The sequence below is a fragment of the Aquarana catesbeiana genome, linkage group LG10, assembly GCF_042186555.1.
Source record: "Aquarana catesbeiana isolate 2022-GZ linkage group LG10, ASM4218655v1, whole genome shotgun sequence".
In the NCBI taxonomy this organism is placed as follows: domain Eukaryota; kingdom Metazoa; phylum Chordata; class Amphibia; order Anura; family Ranidae; genus Aquarana; species Aquarana catesbeiana.
The window spans coordinates 261,587,214-261,606,721 of NC_133333.1; the positions used below are offsets into that span (position 1 = coordinate 261,587,214).

At 53.0% G+C, this 19,508-nt stretch overlaps 1 protein-coding gene across 4 annotated transcripts in view; it reads left to right on the top strand.

Annotated features, from left to right (window-relative positions):
• The window catches only part of LOC141111423 (2,7-anhydro-N-acetylneuraminate hydratase-like), a 162,379-nt gene that overhangs the window by 85,446 nt on the left and 57,425 nt on the right, over window positions 1–19,508 (top strand). For all 4 annotated transcript variants that reach the window (XM_073603719.1, XM_073603716.1, XM_073603717.1 and 1 more), the window contains 2 exons: window positions 1,590–1,724; window positions 5,010–5,111. In XM_073603719.1, the coding sequence (XP_073459820.1) occupies window positions 1,590–1,724; window positions 5,010–5,111 (237 nt within the window). The remainder of the gene's footprint in view (window positions 1–1,589; window positions 1,725–5,009; window positions 5,112–19,508) is intronic.

Consider the following 19,508-nt stretch of genomic DNA (forward strand, 5'->3'; position numbering starts at 1 on the left):
CTGGCTACAAGGGCGAGTTCAGAGGGTGGTGATAAATGGGGAGTACTCAGAATGGTCAGGGGTGGGTAGTGGGGTCCCCCAGGGTTCTGTGCTGGGACCAATCCTATTTAATTTGTTCATAAACGATCTGGAGGATGGGATAAACAGTTCAATCTCTGTATTTGCAGACGATACTAAGCTAAGCAGGGCAATAACTTCTCCGCAGGATGTGGAAACCTTGCAAAAAGATCTGAACAAATTAATGGGGGAGGGGAGACTACATGGCAAATGAGGTTCAATGTAGAAAAATGTAAAATAATGCATTTGGGTGGTAAAAATCTGAATGCAATCTATAGACTGGGGGGAGAACCTCTGGGGGGATCTAGGATGGAAAAGGACCTGGGGGTCCTAGTAGATGATAGGCTCAGCAATGGCATGCAATGCCAAGCTGCTGCTAACAAAGCAAACAGAATATTGTCATTAAAAAGGGGATCAACTCCAGAGATAAAACGATAATTCTCCCGCTCTACAAGACTCTGGTCCGGCCGCACCTGGAGTATGCTGTCCAGTTCTGGGCACCTGTCCTCAGGAATGATGTACTGGAAATGGAGCGACTACAAAGAAGGGCAACAAAGCTAATAAAGGGTCTGGAGGATCTTAGTTATGAGGAAAGGTTGTGAGCTCTGAACATATTCTCTCTGGAGAAGAGACGCTTGAGAGGGGATATGATTTCAATGTATAAATACCGGACTGGTGACCCCACAATATATAAATACCGGACTGGTGACCCCACAATATATAAATACCGGACTGGTGACCCCACAATATACAAATACCGGACTGGTGACCCCACAATATACAAATACCGGACTGGTGACCCCCCAATATACAAATACCAGACTGGTGACCCCACAATATACAAATACCGGACTGGTGACCCCACAATATACAAATACCGGAATGGTGACCCCACAATATATAAATACCGGACTGGTGACCCCACAATATACAAATACCGGACTGGTGACCCCACAATATATAAATACTGGACTGGTGACCCCACAATATATAAATACCGGACTGGTGACCCCACAATATATAAATACCGGACTGGTGACCCCACAATATATAAATACTGGACTGGTGACCCCACAATATATAAATACCGGACTGGTGACCCCACAATATATAAATACCGGACTGGTGACCCCACAATATATAAATACCGGACTGGTGACCCCACAATATACAAATACCGGACTGGTGACCCCACAATAGGGATAAAACTTTTTCGCAGAAGAGAGTTTAATAAGACTCGTGGCCACTCATTACAATTAGAAGAAAAGAGGTTTAACCTTAAACTACGTAGAGGGTTCTTTACTGTAAGAGCAGCAAGGATGTGGAATTCCCTTCCACAGGCGGTGGTCTCAGCGGGGAGCATTGATAGCTTCAAGAAACTATTAGATAATCACCTGAATGACCACAACATACAGGGATATGTAATGTAATACTGACATATAATCACACACATGGGTTGGACTTGATGGACTTGTGTCTTGTGGACTATGTAACGACCCGGAATCTTCACTCTCCCACTTTCTTCCTTCCAGGGACACTTCGGTTGGCCCGTAGAGGTGGTGTGCAGCAATGGCGTCTATGACATCGAGTCGCTGACCGAAGCTTTGAAGACCGGTCCTTATGGAAGGTGTGTCTACGAATGTGACAATGACGTCTGCACCAATCAGGTAAGAGCAGAGATCACCTGTATATTGGGGGTCTTATGGGGGCATCACCTCCATATTCCCCAAATACCTGCATTGCTCCCGCAGGCCTGCAGAGGTTTTGGGGTCCAATATTTGCAGGAAATGAATATCTAAGTGGCTGGTGGTTGGCGCTTTGTCTGGTGGACCAGAGTTGTGGGTTTTATGCCAATGAGGGTCACTATCTGCATGGGGTTTGGACCCTTTCCTTGTGTTTCCTCTGGAGGGATGAGAGGTCCGATATGATTTGTTACTGAAGGAAGATAAGTGTGACCTCTCCGGCGTAGTGATGAGTGAATCTTCAGATCGCTGCTGGTTTGGCCAATCCAGAACTTGGCGGTGAATCTCGCGCTCCTCGCGGCAGAACATGGTGACTTATAACGGAACAAAGTCACCAATGTACAAAGCTGAGTACAGAAGATAAAATGATGATCATTACCCTTTATCAGCTCAGCAGAGAATGATCTGGACCAAGGAATTCTCTACCTTTGTGAGCCCAGGGCCCGGTACATTCCTCCAGAACCTTCCGTGACCCAACAGTAGGGAATAAAGTATATAATCACACACTAAAGTATGAGAATGTAATGTACTGAAATGCTGGAAGCAGCTGGGGGTCACTGTGGGGGGGGATGGGGGATGTGGAGGTGGTTAGGGAATTCTGCAGTAGACCCAGTGCCCTTGTAGGAGACGAGGTTTCTGGAGGGGGCTGAAGAGCATTGTGGGAGGTTGAGGGGCCCCGTGGAAGTTGGAGACACTATGGAGGCCTGGAGGCTATGCAGTAGGCTGAAAGGCATTGTAAGGGGCTGTACGCCACTGTGGGGGCATTGTTGTCCACTATGGGTGCTGGGAGGCACTGTGGGAGGTTGGGGGCATTGTGGAGGCTGAAGGCACTCAGGAGGCCTGGGGGCACTGTGAGCCACTGTGGTGCAAGAGGCACTGTGAGGGGGGGGGGGGGGGGCTGGTGACACTGTGAGAGGTTTAGGGGTACTGTGGAGGCTGAGGGTGCTCAGAGGGCCTGGGGGTACTGTGGGTCATTATGGGAGGTGGAAGGCTGGGTGACACTGAGGGAGGTTGGGGGGCATTGTGGAGACTGAGGGTGCTCAGGGGGGTCTGGGGGCGATGTGGGAGGCTGGGTGACACTGTGGAGGCTGAGGGCGCTCAGAGGGCCTGGGGGCACTGTGCGCTACTTTGGGGTTGGGAGGCACTGTGGGGGGCCGGGGGGAAACTGGGGGAGGCTGGAGGGCACTGTGGAAGCTGGGTGACACTGTGGGAAGCTGGGGGGCACTGTAGAAGCTGAGGGCTTTCAGGGTATCTGGGGGCACTGAGGGAGGTTGGGGGGCACTGTGCAGGCTGAGGGTGCTCAGGAGGCCTGGGGGCACTGTGAGCCACTATGGGTGGTGGGAAGCAATGTGGGGGGCCTGGTGACACTGTGAGGAGTTTAGGGGCACTGTGGAGGTTGAGGGCGCTCAGAGGTCCTGGGGGTACTGAGGGCCACTTTGGGGTTGGGAGGCAGTGTAGGAGGCTGGGGGACACTGTGGAGGCTGAGGGCGCTCAGGAGGTCTGGGGCGAAGTGGAAGGCTTGCTGACACTGTGGGAGGTTGGGGGGCACTGTGGAGGCTGAGGGCACTTATGGGGGTCTGGGGAGCGATGTGGGAGGCTGGGTGACACTTAGGGAGGTTGGGGGGCACTGTGGAGGCTGAGGGCGCTCAGGGGGTCTGGGGCAATGTGGAAGGCTTGCTGACACTGTGTGAGGTTAAGGGGAACTGTGAAGACTGAGGGCACTCAGGGGGGTCTGGGGAGCGATATGGGAGGCTGGGTGACACTTAGGGAGGTTGGGGGGCACTCTGGAGGCTGAGGGCGCTCAGGGGGTCTGGGGCAATGTGGAAGGCTTGCTGACACTGTGGGAGGTTGGGGGGCACTCAGGGGGGTCTAGGTAGCGATGTGGGAGGCTGGGTGACACTGTGGGAGATTGGGGGGCACTCTGGAGGCTGAGGGCACTCAGGGGGTTCTGGGGAGCGATGTGGGAGGTTAGGTGACACTGTGGGAGATTGGGGGGCACTCTGGAGGCTGAGGGCACTCAGGGGGGTCTGGGGAGCGATGTGGGAGGTTGGGTGACACTGTGGGAGGTTGGGGGGCACTCTGGAGGCTGAGGGCACTCAGGGGGGTCTGGGGAGCGATGTGGGAGGTTGGGTGATACTTAGGGAGGTTGGGGGGCACTCTGGAGGCTGAGGGCACTCAGGGGGTTCTGGGGAGCGATGTGGGAGGTTGGGTGACACTGTGGGAGGTTGGGAGGCACTGTGGAGGCTGAGGGCACCCAGGGGGTTCTGGGGGCACTGTGAGCCACTATGGGTGGTGGGAAGCAATGTGGGGGGCCTGGTGACCCTGTGAGGGGTTTAGGGGCACTGTGGAGGTTGAGGGCGCTCAGAGGTCCTGGGGGTACTGAGGGCCACTTTGGGGTTGGGAGGCAGTGTGGGAGGCTGGGGGACACTGTGGAGGCTGAGGGTGCTCAGGAGGTCTGGGGCGAAGTGGAAGGCTTGCTGACACTGTGGGAGGTTGGGGGGCACTGTGGAAGCTGAGGGCACTCAGGGGGGTCTGGGGAGCGATGTGGGAGGCTGGGTGACACTGTGGGAGGTTGGGGGGCACTGTGGAGGCTGAGGGCGCTCAGGGGGTCTGGGGCAATGTGGAAGGCTTGCTGACACTGTGGGAGGTTGGGGGGCACTCAGGGGGGTCTGGGTAGCGATGTGGGAGGCTGGGTGACACTGTGGGAGGTTGGGGGGCACTCTGGAGGCTGAGGGCACTCAGGGGGTTCTGGGGAGCGATGTGGGAGGTTGGGTGACACTGTGGGAGGTTGGGGGGCACTCTGGAGGCTGAGGGCATTCAGGGGGTTCTGGGGAGCGATGTGGGAGGTTGGGGGGCACTGTGGAGGCTGAGGGCACTCAGGGGGGTCTGGGGAGCAATGTGGGAGGTTGGGTGAAACTGTGGGAGGTTGGGGGGCACTGTGGAGGCTGAGGGCACTCAGGGGGTTCTGGGGAGCGATGTGGGAGGTTGGGTGACATTGTGGGAGGTTGGGGGGCACTCTGGAGGCTGAGGGCAGTCAGGAGACCTGGGGGTACTGTGGGCCACTATGGAAGGTGGTATGTGTGAGATCAGGAGATCTGCAGTTGGCTTGAGGCCCGGGGGAGGGGAGGCTTCAGCCTGGCAGTGGGCCGTGGCCTGGTGGTTGATTTAAAGGCCAAGGAACATAATAAATGTTGTATTTTCCACCTCCAGGTTGTGAATATGGAGTTTGAAGGTGGGAAGACGGCTGCCTTCACAATGATGGGTTTTACTTATGCGCTCGGAGTGAGGAGCACCACCATCTACGGGACGAAGGTAAATGTGAATGGAAAAACACTGACTACGCTTCTCAGCCACATCCATCAGAACCACCAATCAGAACGCTGCTGCAGTGAATAGAATGTCACAAGTAACATTTCAGTAAATTTCTGTGAAATAATAGTAAATGGTGCGATGCGTCGGGATTGGCGCCGTGTTTCGTGGTGTACAATCAATCTGGCTCACTGGTGTGAATGAGCCCTTAAAGAGTAACTCCACCTTTGATAAAAAGAAAACCCCTCCCCCCTCGGGGTGATCTCTGTACATTGCGGGATATAAACCCCTCCCCCCTCTGGGTGATCTCTGTACATTGCGGGATATAAACCCCTCCCCCCTCTGGGTGATCTCTGTACATTGCGGGATATAAACCCCTCCCCCCTCTGGGTGATCTCTGTACATTGCGGGATATAAACCCCTCCCCCCTCTGGGTGATCTCTGTACATTGCAGGGAATAAACCCCTCCCCCCTCTGGGTGATCTCTGTACATTGCAGGGAATAAACCCCTCCCCCCTCTGGGTGATCTCTGTACATTGCAGGGAATAAACCCCTCCCCCCTCTGGGTGATCTCTGTACATTGCGGGATATAAACCCCTCCCCCCTCTGGGTGATCTCTGTACATTGCTGGGAATAAACCCCTCCCCCCTCTGGGTGATCTCTGTACATTGCAGGGAATAAACCCCTCCCCCCTCTGGGTGATCTCTGTACATTGCAGGGAATAAACCCCTCCCCCCTCTGGGTGATCTCTGTACATTGCAGGGAATAAACCCCTCCCCCCTCTGGGTGATCTCTGTACATTGCAGGGAATAAACCCCTCCCCCCTCTGGGTGATCTCTGTACATTGCGGGATATAAACCCCTCCCCCCTCTGGGTGATCTCCGTACATTGCGGGATATAAACCCCTCCCCCCTCGGGGTGATCTCTGTACATTGCAGGGAATAAACCCCTCCTCCCTCTGGGTGATCTCTGTACATTGCGGGATATAAACCCCTCCCCCCTCGGGGTGATCTCTGTACATTGCGGGATATAAACCCCTCCCCCCTCGGGGTGATCTCTGTACATTGCAGGGAATAAACCCCTCCCCCCTCTGGGTGATCTCTGTACATTGCGGGATATAAACCCCTCCCCCCTCTGGGTGATCTCTGTACATTGCGGGATATAAACCCCTCCCCCCTCGGGGTGATCTCTGTACATTGCGGGATATAAACCCCTCCCCCCTCTGGGTGATCTCTGTACATTGCGGGATATAAACCCCTCCCCCCTCTGGGTGATCTCTGTACATTGCGGGATATAAACCCCTCCCCCTCTGGGTGATCTCTGTACATTGCGGGGAATAAACCCCTCCCCCTCTGGGTGATCTCTGTACATTGCGGGATATAAACCCCTCCCCCCTCTGGGTGATCTCTGTACATTGCGGGATATAAACCCCTCCCCCCTCTGGGTGATCTCTGTACATTGCAGGGAATAAACCCCTCCCCCCTCTGGGTGTTCTCTGTACATTGCGGGATATAAACCCCTCCCCCCTCTGGGTGATCTCTGTACATTGCGGGATATAAACCCCTCCCCCCTCGGGGTGATCTCTGTACATTGCGGGATATAAACCCCTCCCCCCTCGGGGTGATCTCTGTACATTGCAGGGAATAAACCCCTCCCCCCTCTGGGTGATCTCTGTACACTGCAGGGAATAAACCCCTCCCCCCTCTGGGTGATCTCTGTACATTGCGGGGAATAAACCCCTCCCCCCTCTGGGTGATCTCTGTACATTGCGGGATATAAACCCCTCCCCCTCTGGGTGATCTCTGTACATTGCGGGGAATAAACCCCTCCCCCCTCTGGGTGATCTCTGTACATTGCAGGGAATAAACCCCTCCCCCCTCAGGGTGATCTCTGTACATTGCGGGATATAAACCCCTCCCCCCTCAGGGTGATCTCTGTACATTGTGGGATATAAACCCCTCCCCCCTCAGGGTGATCTCTGTACATTGCGGGATATAAACCCCTCCCCCCTCTGGGTGATCTCTGTACATTGCCGGGATATAAACCCCTCCCCCCTCTGGGTGATCTCTGTACATTGCAGGGAATAAACCCCTCCCCCCTCAGGGTGATCTCTGTACATTGCCGGGAATAAACCCCTCCCCCCTCTGGGTGATCTCTGTACATTGCGGGATATAAACCCCTCCCCCCTCAGGGTGATCTCTGTACACTGTGGGGAATAAACCCCTCCCCCCTCGGGGTGATCTCTGTACATTGCCGGGAATAAACCCCTCCCCCCTCTGGGTGATCTCTGTACACTGTGGGGAATAAACCCCTCCCCCCTCGGGGTGATCTCTGTACATTGCGGGGAATAAACCCCTCCCCCCTCTGGGTGATCTCTGTACATTGCGGGATATAAACCCCTCCCCCCTCAGGGTGATCTCTGTACATTGCGGGATATAAACCCCTCCCCCCTCAGGGTGATCTCTGTACATTGTGGGATATAAACCCCTCCCCCCTCTGGGTGATCTCTGTACATTGCGGGATATAAACCCCTCCCCCCTCTGGGTGATCTCTGTACATTGCCGGGAATAAACCCCTCCCCCCTCGGGGTGATCTCTGTACATTGCGGGATATAAACCCCTCCCCCCTCTGGGTGATCTCTGTACATTGCCGGGATATAAACCCCTCCCCCCTCTGGGTGATCTCTGTACATTGCCGGGAATAAACCCCTCCCCCCTCTGGGTGATCTCTGTACATTGCGGGGAATAAACCCCTCCCCCCTCAGGGTGATCTCTGTACATTGCGGGATATAAACCCCTCCCCCCTCTGGGTGATCTCTGTACATTGTGGGATATAAACCCCTCCCCCCTCTGGGTGATCTCTGTACATTGCCGGGAATAAACCCCTCCCCCCTCTGGGTGATCTCTGTACATTGCGGGATATAAACCCCTCCCCCCTCTGGGTGATCTCTGTACATTGCCGGGATATAAACCCCTCCCCCCTCGGGGTGATCTCTGTACATTGCAGGGAATAAACCCCTCCCCCCTCTGGGTGATCTCTGTACATTGCCGGGAATAAACCCCTCCCCCCTCTGGGTGATCTCTGTACATTGCTGGGATATAAACCCCTCCCCCCTCGGGGTGATCTCTGTACATTGCTGGGATATAAACCCCTCCCCCCTCTGGGTGATCTCTGTACATTGCAGGGAATAAACCCCTCCCCCCTCTGGGTGATCTCTGTACATTGCGGGATATAAACCCCTCCCCCCTCGGGGTGATCTCTGTACATTGCCGGGAATAAACCCCTCCCCCTCTGGGTGATCTCTGTACATTGCTGGGATATAAACCCCTCCCCCCTCGGGGTGATCTCTGTACATTGCTGGGATATAAACCCCTCCCCCCTCTGGGTGATCTCTGTACATTGCCGGGAATAAACCCCTCCCCCCTCTGGGTGATCTCTGTACATTGCAGGGAATAAACCCCTCCCCCCTCTGGGTGATCTCTGTACATTGCCGGGAATAAACCCCTCCCCCCTCTGGGTGATCTCTGTACATTGCCGGGATATAAACCCCTCCCCCCTCTGGGTGATCTCTGTACATTGCCGGGATATAAACCCCTCCCCCCTCTGGGTGATCTCTGTACATTGCAGGGAATAAACCCCTCCCCCCTCTGGGTGATCTCTGTACATTGCAGGGAATAAACCCCTCCCCCCTCTGGGTGATCTCTGTACATTGCCGGGAATAAACCCCTCCCCCCTCTGGGTGATCTCTGTACATTGCGGGGAATAAACCCCTCCCCCCTCTAGGTGATCTCTGTACATTGCGGAGAATAAACCCCTCCCCCCTCTGGGTGATCTCTGTACATTGCGGAGAATAAACCCCTCCCCCCTCTGGGTGATCTCTGTACATTGCCGGGATATAAACCCCTCCCCCCTCTGGGTGATCTCTGTACATTGCGGGATATAAACCCCTCCCCCCTCTGGGTGATCTCTGTACATTGCGGGATATAAACCCCTCCCCCCTCTGGGTGATCTCTGTACATTGCCGGGATTGGAACAACCTTTGTAGCAGATTCCGACCTTTTGTTGCTGTGAAGAACGATCTGTTGGTTTCCCGTGTCCTGTGCGGACTGATTCTGAATGGGAGGAGTCTGGTTCATTATAATCACCTGGTGCACTCTCAGTGTTCTGATGAGGAAAGTGGCAGGGTCTGCATCCCTTTACAACATGGGTGGGTAATTCATTTTCCAAAGGGGGCCTCAGGAGACACTGGGACTGTTGTGTGTGTTGTGGACCCCCCATAGGTCTGCACCCCAAAAGCTCAAACACATTTTTTTTAATGTTTTTTTTGTTGTTTTATTATTTTTTACAATTATATATATTTACAATTTTTAGGATCCTTGTTGGGGGGCTTTGATGAAATATCGAGGGTCTAAAGCAGGGGGTCTCAAACTGGCCGCCCTCCAGCTGTTGCCAAACTACAAGTCCCATGAGGCATTGCAAGGCTGACAGTTACAAGCATGACTCCCACAGGCAGAGGGATGATGGGACTTGTAGTTTCACAAAGGGGTGAGGACAGAGATCCCCCCGTTCCCTTTCTCTGCAGCCCCAGCTGCACTGCACAGGGAATGAATGGGACGTGATCTGTGCTAAGAGGCTTCCTGTTCATTCACAAACTGAAGCATAGGAAACACAGTTTCCTATGCTTCAGTTATGAATGAACACAGTGAGTGACTGGTACTGATCACTCACTGTGTTCATTCAGAATACGAACTGACCAGCACATGCCGTGTGTGGTCAGCAGACAGACATGCCGTGTGTGGTCAGTAGACAGACATGCCGTGCGTGGTCAGCAAACAGACATGCCGTGCATGGTCAGCGGACAGACATGCCGTGCATGGTCAGTAGACAGACATGCCGTGCGTGGTCAGCAAACAGACATGCCGTGCATGGTCAGCAGACAGACATGCCGTGTGTGGTCAGCAGACAGACATGCCGTGCGTGGTCAGCAGACAGACATGCCGTGTGTGGTCAGCAGACAGACATGCCGTGCGTGGTCAGCAGACAGACATGCCGTGCGTGGTCAGCAGACAGACATGCCGTGCGTGGTCAGCAGACAGACATGCCGTGTGTGGTCAGTAGACAGACATGCCGTGTGTGGTCAGTAGACAGACATGCCGTGTGTGGTCAGCAGAGCCGCTGATAAGGGCAGAATCAGAGAATAATTCTCTCCCTCGGCGCTCGTCGGCTATTGGCTCTGACACACTGCGCATGCACAGCCTGGAGCGGCAATTTTCCATACAGGGCACTATTGGAGAGAACACCAACTCTCTATGGAGCTCTCTATGGAGCTCTCTATGGATCTCTCTATGGATCTCTCTATGGAGCTCTCTATGGATCTCTCTATGGGGCTCTCTATGGGGCTCTCTATGGAGCTCTCTATGGAGCTCTCTATGGAGCTCTCTATGGATCTCTCTATGGATCTCTCTATGGGGCTCTCTATGGGGCTCTCTATGGGGCTCTCTATGGAGCTCTCTATGGGACTCTCTATGGATCTCTCTATGGGGCTCTCTATGGGGCTCTCTATGGGGCTCTCTATGGAGCTCTCTATGGATCTCTCTATGGATCTCTCTATGGGGCTCTCTATGGGGCTCTCTATGGGGCTCTCTATGGAGCTCTCTATGGACCTCTCTATGGATCTCTCTATTGGGCTCTCTATGGATCTCTCTATGGAGCTCTCTATGGAGCTCTCTATGGGGCTCTCTATGGGGCTCTCTATGGAGCTCTCTATGGATCTCTCTATGGATCTCTCTATGGGGCTCTCTATGGGGCTCTCTATGGAGCTCTCTATGGGACTCTCTATGGGGCTCTCTATGGAGCTCTCTATGGATCTCTCTATGGATCTCTCTATGGGGCTCTCTATGGGGCTCTCTATGGAGCTCTCTATGGGGCTCTCTATGGAGCTCTCTATGGATCCCTCTATGGGGCTCTCTATGGAGCTCTCTATGGGGCTCTCTATGGGGCTCTCTATTGAGCTCTCTATGGGGCTCTCTATGGAGCTCTCTATGGGGCTCTCTATGGATCTCTCTATGGAGCTCTCTATGGGGCTCTCTATGGAGCTCTCTATGGACCTCTCTATGGAGCTCTCTATGGAGCTCTCTATGGATCTCTCTATGGGGCTCTCTATGGAGCTCTCTATGGATCTCTCTATGGAGCTCTCTATGGATCTCTCTATGGAGCTCTCTATGGGGCTCTCTATGGATCTCTCTATGGGGCTCTCTATGGAGCTCTCTATGGATCTCTCTATGGAGCTCTCTATGGGGCTCTCTATGGAGCTCTCTCTATGGATCTCTCTATGGGGCTCTCTATGGCGCTCTCTATGGAGCGCTCTATGGATCTCTCTATGGGGCTCTCTATGGAGCTCTCTATGGATCTCTCTATGGAGCTCTCTATGGAGCTCTCTATGGGGCTCTCTATGGAGCTCTCTATGGACCTCTCTATGGAGCTCTCTATGGAGCTCTCTATGGATCTCTCTATGGGGCTCTCTATGGAGCTCTCTATGGATCTCTCTATGGAGCTCTCTATGGATCTCTCTATGGAGCTCTCTATGGGGCTCTCTATGGATCTCTCTATGGGGCTCTCTATGGAGCTCTCTATGGATCTCTCTATGGAGCTCTCTATGGATCTCTCTATGGAGCTCTCTATGGGGCTCTCTATGGAGCTCTCTCTATGGATCTCTCTATGGGGCTCTCTATGGCGCTCTCTATGGGGCTCTCTATGGAGCTCTCTATGGGGCTCTCTATGGAGCTCTCTATGGATCCCTCTATGGGGCTCTCTATGGAGCTCTCTATGGGGCTCTCTATGGAGCTCTCTATGGGGCTCTCTATGGAGCTCTCTATGGGGCTCTCTATGGAGCTCTCTATGGGGCTCTCTATGGATCTCTCTATGGATCTCTCTATGGAGCTCTCTATGGGGCTCTCTATGGATCTCTCTATGGATCTCTCTATGGGGCTCTCTATGGTGCTCTCTATGGGGCTCTCTATGGAGCTCTCTATGGAGCTCTCTATGGATCCCTCTATGGGGCTCTCTATGGAGCTCTCTATGGGGCTCTCTATGGAGCTCTCTATGGGGCTCTCTATGGAGCTCTCTATGGGGCTCTCTATGGATCTCTCTATGGAGCTCTCTATGGGGCTCTCTATGGAGCTCTCTATGGAGCTCTCTATGGATCTCTCTATGGAGCTCTCTATGGATCTCTCTATGGGGCTCTCTATGGAGCTCTCTCTATGGAGTTCTCTATGGATCTCTCTATGGGGCTCTCTATGGAGCTCCCTATGAGGCTCTCTATGGAGCTCTCTATGGGGCTCTCTATGGAGCTCTCTATGGATCTCTCTATGGGGCTCTCTATGGATCTCTCTATGGAGCTCTCTATGGACCTCTCTATGGAGCTCTCTATGGGGCTCTCTATGGGTCTCTCTATGGAGCTCTCTATGGATCTCTCTATGGGGCTCTCTATGGAGCTCTCTCTATGGAGTTCTCTATGGATCTCTCTATGGGGCTCTCTATGAGGCTCTCTATGGAGCTCTCTATGGGGCTCTCTATGGAGCTCTCTATGGATCTCTCTATGGGGCTCTCTATGGATCTCTCTATGGGGCTCTCTATGGAGCTCTCTATGGATCTCTCTATGGGGCTCTCTATGGAGCTCTCTATGGATCTCTCTATGGAGCTCTCTATGGGGCTCTCTATGGGGCTCTCTATGGAGCTCTCTCTATGGATCTCTCTATGGGGCTCTCTATGGAGCTCTCTATGGGGCTCTCTATGGAGCTCTCTATGGATCCCTCTATGGGGCTCTCTATGGAGCTCTCTATGGGGCTCTCTTTGGAGCTCTCTATGGAGCTCTCTATGGGGCTCTCTATGGAGCTCTCTATGGGGCTCTCTATGGATCTCACTATGGAGCTCTCTATGGGGCTCTCTATGGACCTCTCTATGGAGCTCTCTATGGGGCTCTCTATTTAGCTCTCTATGGGGCTCTCTATGGATCTCACTATGGAGCTCTCTATGGGGCTCTCTATGGAGCTCTCTATGGAGCTCTCTATGGACCTCTCTATGGAGCTCTCTATGGGGCTCTCTATGGGGCTCTCTCTATGGAGTTCTCTATGGATCTCTCTATGGGGCTCTCTATGGAGCTCCCTATGAGGCTCTCTATGGAACTCTCTATGGGGCTCTCTATGGAGCTCTCTATGGATCTCTCTATGGGGCTCTCTATGGATCTCTCTATGGGGCTCTCTATGGATCTCTCTATGGATCTCTCTATGGAAGTCTCTATGGGGCTCTCTATGGAGCTCTCTATGGGGCTCTCTATGGATCTCTCTATGGAGCTCTCTATGGATCTCTCTATGGATCTCTCTATGGAGCTCTCTATGGGGCTCTCTATGGGGCTCTCTATGGAGCTCTCTATGGATCTCTCTATGGAGCTCTCTATGGATCTCTCTATGGAGCTCTCTATGGGGCTCTCTATGGAGCTCTCTATGGGGCTCTCTATGGATCTCTCTATGGAGCTCTCTATGGATCTCTCTATGGAGTTCTCTATGGAGCTCTCTATGGGGCTCTCTATGGATCTCTCTATGGAGCTCTCTATGGATCTCTCTATGGAGCTCTCTATGGGGCTCTCTATGGGGCTCTCTATGGAGCTCTCTATGAGGCTCTCTGTGGGGCTCTCTATGGATCTCTCTATGGAGCTCTCTATGGATCTCTCTATGGAGCTCTCTATGGAGCTCTCTATGAGGCTCTCTATGGAGCTCTCTATGGGGCTCTCTATGGAGCTCTCTATGGGGCCGGTTCACATATCTCTGCTGCGGCTCCGGTGAGAATTTGCACCGTCCTTTGCATCTTTTGGTCTGAATTTGGTCTACAATCTTCTCCCCGACACCCTTGGACAGCTCTTTGGTGTTGGCCATGGTGGAAAGATTGGAATCTGATTGATCACTTCTGTGGACAGGTGTCTTTTATACAGGTAACAAGCTGAGATTAGGAGCACTCCCTAAGGCCAGGTTCACACTAGTGCGACAAACGCTCCGACATTGGGAGCTCATGTCTCATAACGTGTGAAAATCAGTGTTTCCCTATGGGAGTCGCCCTAACTGGTCCGACACAAGTCGGTCCGAGTTTGAAAATGCTCCCTGTACTACTTTGGTCCGACTTCAGCCCATTGACTATCATTGAAGTCGGACTGCCGTCTCGCATGATCCGACTTTGGCATGTGACTTGTGCTCTGATGATCTTGAGGGGGAACTCCGCGCCAAATTTTAAATATAAAACCGGCATGGGTTCCCCCTCCAGTCTGCTATGGATCTTAATGGGAACGGGGAACCAACCCCCCCAAAATCCATACCAGACCCTTATCCGAGCACGCAGCCCGGCCAGTCAGGAAAGGGGGTGGGGACGAGTGAGCGCCCCCCCCCTCCTGAACTGTACCAGGCCGCATGCCCTCAACATGGGGGGGTGGTTGCTTTGGGGCAGGGCGGCGCCCTGCGGGGCCCCACCCACCACAAAGCACCTGGTCCCCATGTTGAGGACAAGGGCCTCTTCCCGACAACCCTGGCCGTTGGTTGTCGGGGACTGCGGGCGGGGGGGCTTATCGGAATCCGGGAGCCCCCTTTAATAAGAGGGCCCCCAGGTCCTCCCCCCACCCTATGTGAATGAGTATGGGGTACATTGTACCCCTACCCATTCACCTGGGGAAAAAAGTGTCAATAAAAAAAACACACTACACAGGTTTTTAAAGTAATTTATTAGGCAGCTCCGGGGGTCTTCTTCTGACTTCGGGGACTCTCTTCCGACTTCTCTGCGCTCTCCGGCCTCTTCTCCCGGTGTCCGGTTCTTCTCCCGCTCTCCTGTGTCTTCTGCCGGGCTCCTCCGCTATCTTCTGCTCTTTTGCCGCTCTTTTCTAGCGGTGGCCCGGTCTTCTCCGTCGTCTTCTAACCTCTTCTCTTGTTTCAATATTGACACGGCGCTCTCTCCCGCTGTAATGAAGCGTGCACGGTGCGCAACGTCTTATATAGGCATGGGGCGTGGTGTCCCCGCCCCTTATGATGTCACCGCCCCATCATGCCCCAGGCCATGACATCACGCCCCATGCCTATATAAGTCGTTGCGCACTGTGCACGCTGCATTACAGCGGGAGAGAGCGCCGTGTCAACATTGGAAGAAGACCGGAGGGAGAAGACCGGGCCACCGCTAGCAAAAGAGCAGAAGATAGTGGAGGAGCCCGGCAGAAGACACAGGAGAGCGGGAGAAGAACCAGAGACCTGGAGAAGAGGCCAGAGAGCATGGAGAAGTTGGAAGAAGACCCCCAGAGCTGCCTAATAAATTACTTTAAAAACTGTCTAGTGTTTTTTTTTAATTGACACTTTTTTCCCCAGGTGAATGGGTAGGGGTACGATGTACCCCATATTCATTCACATAGGGTAGGGGGCCGGGATCTGGGGGCCCCCTTATTAAAGGGGGCTCCTGGACTCTGATAAGCCCCCCCGCTCGCAGACCCCGACAACCAACGGCCAGGGTTGCCGGGAAGAGGCCCTTGTCCTCATCAACATGGGGACAAGGTGCTTTGGGGTGGGGGGGCTCGCAGGGCGCCCCCCTGCCCCAAAGCACCCACCCCCCATGTTGAGGGCACGCAGCCTGGTACGGTTCAGGAAAGGAGGGAACGCTCGCTCGTCCCCACCCCCTTTCCTGACCGGCCGGGCTGCGTGCTCAGATAAGGGCCTGGTCTGCTCTTAGAGGGGAACTCATGCCGGTTTTTTATTTAAAATTTGGCGCGGAGTTCCCCCTCAAGATTCATACCAAACACAGTGCCTGGTATTGGCGGGGATCCAAGTCGGATCCCTGTTCGTTGAAAGTCGGGCGTATGTCGGCTTTAAGTCGCAGAGCAAAGTCGGATCCAAAGTAGGACGGTTGTCGTGTTGCACCAGTGTGAACCCGGCCTAAAGAGAGTGCTCCTAATCTCAGCTTGTTATCTGTATAGAAGATAGAGAGTGCTCCTAATCTCAGCGTGTTACCTGTATAGAAGATAGAGAGTGCTCCTAATCTCAGCTTGTTATCTGTATAGAAGATAGAGAGTGCTCCTAATCTCAGCGTGTTACCTGTATAGAAGATAGAGAGTGCTCCTAATCTCAGCTTGTTATCTGTATAGAAGATAGAGAGTGCTCCTAATTTCAGCTTGTTATCTGTATAGAAGATAGAGAGTGCTCCTAATCTCAGTTTGTTACCTGTATAGAAGATAGAGAGTGCTACTAATCTCAGCTTGTTACCTGTATAGAAGATAGAGAGTGCTCCTAATCTCAGCTTGTTATCTGTATAGAAGATAGAGAGTGCTCCTAATCTCAGCTCATTACCTGTATAGAAGATAGAGAGTGCTCCTAATCTCAGCTCATTACCTGTATAGAAGATAGAGAGTGCTCCTAATCTCAGCTTGTTATCTGTATAGAAGATAGAGAGTGCTCCTAATCTCAGCTCATTACCTGTATAGAAGATAGAGAGTGCTCCTAATCTCAGCTCGTTACCTGTATAGAAGATAGAGAGTGCTCCTAATCTCAGCTTGTTATCTGTATAGAAGATAGAGAGTGCTCCTAATCTCAGCTCATTACCTGTATAGAAGATAGAGAGTGCTCCTAATCTCAGCTCGTTACCTGTATAGAAGATAGAGAGTGCTCCTAATCTCAGCTCGTTACCTGTATAGAAGATAGAGAGTGCTCCTAATCTCAGCTCATTACCTGTATAGAAGATAGAGAGTGCTCCTAATCTCAGCTCGTTACCTGTATAGAAGATAGAGAGTGCTCCTAATCTCAGCTTGTTACCTGTATAGAAGATAGAGAGTGCTCCTAATCTCAGTTTGTTATCTGTATAGAAGATAGAGAGTGCTCCTAATCTCAGTTTGTTACCTGTATAGAAGACACCTGGGAACCAGAAATCTTGCTGATTGATCGGCGATCACATACTTATTTCACTCATTAAAATGCAAATCAATTTATAACTTTTTTTGAAATGTGTTTTTCTGGATATTTTTGTTGTTATTCTCTCACTGTTATCATAAACCGACCAATAACATTATAGACCGATCGTTTCTTTGTCACAAAATCATCAGCCGATCGAATCCTTTTTTCGGTCACTGTAGTTGGTGATTCCAGCGATGATTGGTTCCTGTGATCTGTAGAGAGGGATTTTTCTGCCAGGACCCCTCCCCTCCCCCCAGGCTGACTCTAATCTGGTTTGTATCCCGGCTCTGGCACCGCCAACCTTCCTTATCTTATTGTTCGGCTGATTTGCTTTACAAAAGGCGGATTCTCAGAGCAGCTGGACTCCTGAGTGATGGGACTGGGGGGCTTCCAACTGTCAGATCCCTCCAGGAGATAGGGAGTGATGGGAAGTACACAGCTCACCGCTCCATCCGGGGGGGGGGGTGGCACCCATGCACTGCTGGGGGGGGGGGGGGGGGGGCTCCATCCAGAGAGGAGAGGGGGGGTGGCGGGGGTGCCCATGCACTGTGGGGAGGGGGGGGGACTTCATCCAGAGAAAGATGAGGGGTCCATGGGGTGCCCATGTACTGCGGGGGGGAGGGGGGAAGGCTCCATCCAGAGAGATTTGGGGTCTGGGGGGGTGGCAGTGATGCCCGTGCACTGTGGGGGAGGGGGGGCTTCATCCAGAGAGGAGATTTGGGGTCTGGGGGGGTGGCGGTGATGCCCGTGCACTGTGGGGGAGGGGGGGCTTCATCCAGAGAGGAGATTTGGGGTCTGGGGGGTGGCGGAGGTGCCCGTGCACTGTGGGGGAGGGGGGGCTTCATCCAGAGAGGAGATTTGGGGTCTGGGGGGTGGCGGTGATGCCCGTGCACTGTGGGGGAGGGGGGGCTTCATCCAGAGAGGAGATTTGGGGTCTGGGGGGGTGGCGGTGATGCCCGTGCACTGTGGGGGAGGGGGGGCTTCATCCAGAGAGGAGATTTGGGGTCTGGGGGGGTGGCGGTGATGCCCGTGCACTGTGGGGGAGGGGGGGCTTCATCCAGAGAGGAGATTTGGGGTCTGGGGGGGTGGCGGTGATGCCCGTGCACTGCTGGTTGGGGGGCTTTGTCAATCATTTGATATGTATCAGAGAAAAGATATAAAATGATATTTTCTAGAATTAAATATTAGATTCTTGTATCAGAGGAGCTCCAGTTGGCCGATTTTCCGTATCCCGGAGGAAATACATTTCTGGATGTATCCATGTTATCTGTCCAGGAGGGGACCCCTCCCCCCCCCCCACTGACCCCAATAAATGGACACAATTCCTCCCAATGACACCAATGGAGGGGAATTGCTTTTTCCAACAGACGTTGGGACCTTTTTTACTCCCAATGACCATAGAGTTGCCACCTCATCCCTTTAAACCCGGAACACATATGAATTACACAAGTTCTGAGGCTGATTAAATGCAGATAAGACACCAAGTGAGTTTAATTACCACCTTAATCAGCCACAGAACCCGTGTAATTCATATGTGTTCGGGTTTAAAGGGATGAGGTGGCAACCATAAATGATCACCCAGTCCGACCCCCTAAAGTCTGGAGGACAATAAACATCTGAGCCTCATAGGATCCGAGTCCTGAGCCTCCAGAGACATCACATGATATATAAATTATATTGGGACAGCCCTCTGAATCATGGGGTTCAGGTGTTCCAATCCCCTCCATGGACACCGGTGTGTAGAATGAAGCACCTCGGCCTGCAGACGTCTTCTACAAACATTGGTGAAGGATCGGGTCTCTCTCAGGACCTCTGTGAATTCAGGCGTGGTACCGGGATAGGTGGCCACCTTGTGTACAATAAGTCAATCCATGATTTTTCGTTGCTACTAAATATTCCACGGTCTCCTGTTGGTGGGATTATAACAAAGTGGAAGCGACTGGGAACAGCAACTCAGCCACGAAGTGGAAGGCCACGTAAAATGACAGAGTTGGGTCAGCACATCCTGAAGCTCACAGTGCACAGAAGTCACCAACTGTCTGCAGAGTCAATATCTACAGATCTCCAAACTTCATGTGGCCTTCAGATCAGCCCAACACCAGAGTGTAGAGATCTTCATGGGACGAGCAGCTCCATCCAATCCTTATATCACCAAGTGCAATGCAAAGAGCGGAGCAGAGGAGACGTGTTCTCTGGAGTGACCAATCACGCTTTGGATGTGTCTGGGTTTGGTGGTTGCCAGGAGAACGGTACTCACCTGACTGCTTTGTGCCAAGTGTAAAGTTTGGTGGAGGGGGATTATGGTGTTGGGGGGGTGGGGGGGATTATGGTGTGGGGGGAGGGGGGATTATGGTGTTGGGGGGGATTATGGTGTGGGGGAGGGGGGATTATGGTGTTGGGGGGGTGGGGGGGATTATGGTGTGGGGGGAGGGGG